Source organism: Polyergus mexicanus, unplaced genomic scaffold, assembly GCF_030449975.1.
Source record: "Polyergus mexicanus isolate NDT 795.1 unplaced genomic scaffold, iyPolMexi1.0 SCAF_6, whole genome shotgun sequence".
Taxonomy (NCBI): domain Eukaryota; kingdom Metazoa; phylum Arthropoda; class Insecta; order Hymenoptera; family Formicidae; genus Polyergus; species Polyergus mexicanus.
In genome coordinates, this window is record NW_027223326.1 from 6,425,276 (window position 1) to 6,430,227 (window position 4,952).

At 33.0% G+C, this 4,952-nt stretch overlaps 1 protein-coding gene across 1 annotated transcript; it reads right to left on the minus strand.

The window, feature by feature from the left end:
- Positions 1-281: 281 nt before the first annotated feature.
- LOC138934087 (protein obstructor-E) lies at positions 282-4,361 on the minus strand. Its single transcript, XM_070297518.1, has 4 exons — positions 4,049-4,361; positions 1,982-2,260; positions 915-1,308; positions 282-588 (listed from the first exon to the last, which is right to left on the minus strand). Exons 1-4 carry the CDS (start codon positions 4,107-4,109, stop codon positions 531-533), a joined length of 792 nt encoding a protein of 263 aa, XP_070153619.1. The 5' UTR covers positions 4,110-4,361; the 3' UTR covers positions 282-530.
- Positions 4,362-4,952: the final 591 nt, after the last annotated feature.

Sequence of the window (4,952 nt, forward strand, 5' to 3'; positions counted from 1 at the left end):
ATATATATATATATTGTATTAAAATATTTAACAAATATCATTAAAACACTAAATTCAAAATTTTAATATTATATATAACTATATCAATGTGACATTGCATTTCAGTTGTAAAAATATCCTTATGCGAGATGTGTTTATTGATATGTAGAAGAGGAGGACTGGAGTATTTCTTTTTATTAAAAGTTTTACAATTCTATATTAAATACATATACTTAAGAGATGAAACAAAATTTATACATTAATATATACATTGCGGCATCAACTCGTGTATGTGTATGATTTGTATGCTTATATTATATAATATATTGTGTAAAAAATTGGATCTTTTATATATTTGTCCTCCATTAATATAATTTGCATGTATGCAATCATTTGCATCATAAGAATATACAATTTTCTTGTATTAAAATACGTCGTATTACATAATGAAATTTGATGCACATCTCATTATTTTTGCAGCTCTTGATTATTATTCTTTTCGTGTTATTGCGCTGTCAATCTTTGCTTTTACTCTTCAACTCCACTCGAATTTAAAAAAGCCTCGTCTGTTTATATGTCGGAGTAGTTCTTGCTATCGCTTCGTGTTCACTGAAAAAAGGATATTAATTTAAAGTAACTTAAATAACTTGATAGCTACAAATCATATGTTATTAATTATTAGTGTAAATATCAGCAATCTTATTGTACGTGAATTATTGTCGAAAAAAGATATATAATCATTATAATAGTAAAAACTAAATATAAACATCTTATATATGTAATAATAAATTACACAATTATTTAATAGAATGATATTAACAATAAGACATTTTAACAACATTTTATAACTTTTTGCAAAATTTTAGAGCAAAAATTCATAGATGAGGAGCAATGTTGACAAGTCATTTTGTTCATGTTAAAAGACGTTCACTCACCAGCCGGTGACATTTTCCGCAGCATCGCAAGCGTCGATGAGCTCGTTAAAGGCGTTCCCCTCGCCGCAATTCTGCAGTCGTGGACGGCCATTCACGCAGATGTAAAAGTGATGGCAATCGGCGTTGCTGCGGTAAAACTTAATCTCAGCATCCAGGAAGGGGCCGCTTTTCACCTCCGGGCAGCGAAAGCCGAGGAAAGCCTCGGCGTCGCAATCCGGCACCTGATCCGGCCAGTCGCATCGATACGTCTCCGAATTAAAGGCCAGACCTTCCGGACAATCGAAGACGTAACCCCGACCGTCCACGCAATTCATGAATTGTCCGCAACGCTGATAATCGCCGATCTTGAAGTAGCCGTATTGATGGGGACAGTCCTCGGTCGGGTTTGCCGTCTCTAAGGGAAATTCGACAATCAAATTTTGTTATTTAATCCCACTTTATATACTGAAAAAAAGAATGGAATTGCAAAAAAAAATTTTTATTAAAAAAATTATTATTAATTAATTATTTCAATCAAGCAGCAAATATATTTAAATTATTAAAATATAAAATAAAAGCAAAGCAGTGCTTTTATTTGCGAATAAAAAAAAGAATTTGTTTTTTATCTTTATTATACTAAAAATTACTTCCATTAAAAAAACATTCAAATTTTTGGCTGCTCGTTTCAAAAACACAAAGTTTTCTTTATTTTAATATAAATAATTTTTTCCCTTCAAATATATAAATATTTTTTTCCTATTAAAATTTTAAATAATATATATTTTTTTTTTAATTATAATTTTTATTACATGCAAATAATTTATTTAATATTTTTGGAAACAAAGTATATATTTATTTAAGTAAAAGAAAATCAAAATTAACGAAATATATTTATTTGATTAAAAAGAATTTTATTTTTAGTGTGTAAAATCTTTGATTTTTAATGGAGCTTTGATAGTTTAAATAAGAGAAATATGTCAAACTTTACAAACAATTAAAATTAAAATCTGATAATGCAATATTATTTCTATCGACGAAATAATTGGAAATAATTGGAAATTAAAGATTGATCGTAGTAAAGAACTCACGCAAGTTTGGCCTGCCGGTGCAATCTATGTCGATCGGATATCCGCAAGGATAGTTGAAACGAGCTTCGGGATTGAAATATAAACCTTCAGGACACAGCTTTTCTTCGGCAATCCCATCAATACACTCGATATAAGCGTCGCATTGATTCTGCACCGGAAAACGGCCGTTTGTCTCCGGACAGGAGGCGGATGTGCCGCGTTTCGGCGAGAATTGCTGCTGGTTGCGATTCAACTGATTGTCAAACAGTTGATTCGAGAATCTGGGATTTTGATTGAGCGCTGAAACGCGATAAATGGTTTTTTTATAGAAAAATTTCGTCCATAACTTGAAGTTCTTTTTACATAGCGTTTATGAGCACCTATCAAAATCGCACAAAACGACGACGGTTTCAAGATTCTGATTGAAACGACGACCAACATAAAACTTGTCAAACGAGTCCGTCCAGAAGATATTAATGAGTCGTGTTCGATAACGCGGCAAGATGCGATTATCGCACGATGGCGAAAGTTCGGTGATAGCCAGCATTCGACCTCTACGAATTCGTATGTGTATGTATGTGTGATGCGCATACATTAAGCATTACCTGCGCATCGCTTTCGCAATGTCTGCGTGCCGTTTGTAACCGATTTTGCCGCAGGCGCGAGATTGGGCCAAAAATACTCTTAGAGATAAAGTAAAAATATTGAAAAAAGAAATCAATGAGTAGAAATAAAATCGCACGTTCCCAATACACAATTAAGATTGATTTATTGTTAGACAGCTTTATCTGTGCCCTTTTCAATATCGAAGAATTAAAACGATTTATTCGAAGCGGAGCTGGAATGAGAACCGGGCCCGATTTTATGGCCTCGGGATATCACGATAGGTCGAGAAACAGCGACAATAGTTTCGTATACGAAAACCATCAGGCATTCCCGAGAGATGTTTCCCCGGGGCAGAAATTGCACAAGGTGCACGTGGAACGCAAACAACGGGAGAAAGTTTCACTGATTACAAATTCGATTATCCATCGTTAGGAGACAAAAGGAGAATTTTACCGGTTGCACATTTCACGTTCGTGAAAAAAGAATAAAATAAAAAAATATCGTTTTCCACGGGATATATACAACGTACAATATTTATTTTTATTAAGAGCAAACACTGTGTGCGGGTCCGCGATATAACAACTATGTAAATTTAAATGTGATAGTGGACGATTAATATTCATGCTTGTCTATATAAATTTTGAGCTTAAAAAATTCATTTTTTTTTTAACAACGCGCATCGCATACAAATCAGCGATGCGTCCGTGACTGAGCATACGTGTAACTGCAAAATATTATTCAGGACGCGTTTGCATTCATAAAAATCGGCGCATACGATTTTTCCTAAGCATTCTAAATCTAATGCATATTACAGAATACATATTTTTTAAAATATATATTACATTTATTATTTTTTTTTTTGAAATATATATTACCTTTATATTAAAAAAAAAAATATATATTACGTTTTCTCCCTTTAAACTTCATATAATTTTTAAGATAAAGTCTGCAGTATTTAATGCTAAAATATGTTTAATTAATAAACTGCGTCTGTCACAGTCATATCAATGGCCGTTCAAAAATTAAAAAAAAAATATGTTTATTACATATTATTATCATTTCAATATATTTAATTACTGGAAATCGTATTTGTAAAAATTTAATGCATCTTTTAATTTGAAAATACTGCTTATTTTAATTTACTAGGATCTATTTAAATAATCTTATACAGCCTGATATTGATTCTTCAACGACTGCAGGACTCGTTAATAGAAAAGAGAAAGAGACTCAACGGTGCACAAAATTTGTGTCGCGCGTAGGAATAAATTTTTGCGAAAAAGCGAAGCGATCTATTACACGAAGAATTACATATAAATACGGAGAACGTCAACACTCGTATATTATTACGTAACACATCACTGCGGGATTAAAACGATAATTGAAAACAGAAGCAGAGAGACGATGATTTCTTGTGTCGATTAGACGGATGCGAATTCACTTTCTCGAAGAACACGAGAGGGTAAATTTTCTCTTTTTACTCACATGTCGTCGCGACGAAAATGCCGCAGGCGATTAGCAGATGGACGATCGGTCTCGAGGCCATTCCGGTTGTCGTCAAAATTTCACGCGTTCCTTCTGGACCGATCCCGAAAGGAGGACTACGACGGGCCGTTACCACCTAACATGCTTTTATCATCTTCGCATGCGGATGAGAAGCGGGAGAGGATGGGGCCTCTCGCGCGCACAAGTTGTCTTCTCGTGCTCTTCGAACGCTAGTGACCATAGAGGCGGTCGTCCCACCCTTCTCTCAAGGAAGGTCACGTGACTTATCCATAGAAAAGATTAATCGTCCCATTCTAAGTTTCATTCATTCGGCATCTTATTTTAACTCGGATGTAACGCGCAGTTAAAATACAATATTAACTATTAATAAATAAATAAAATATATATCCTTATAATATTGTTCAAAATTAAATTATAATAAAAATTATTAATAATTTTATAAATATATATATATATATTTTTTTTATTTAATGTAAAAAAAAACATCTTGTAAAGATTTTGTCGTAAACATTGTCATTTTTCTACTCATAAATTAATAGCCGATACTGTATTTTATAGTGTATAATATTCTATGATTAGAGGATATTGTCATGAACCTGCAACGAGATGGATTTATATGAATATGTCAGAAATGCCATTTGCAGTCAGCCTTGTCTGTCTCCTCGTACGAGGATGGTAATTGCACAGGTCGAGAGTCATTCTTCCGATAAAGAGCAAGATTGTTATGTGCGTCGCATTTAGATGCGCATTTATACGCATACTGCAGCATTAATTACGTAAATTAGTATATAAATTTAATTTATATAAAAAATTGATTAGTATACTGTTATCGTTCAATGAGACTAATATAAAGTTAAATATGTATACGTACTTGACACATGGC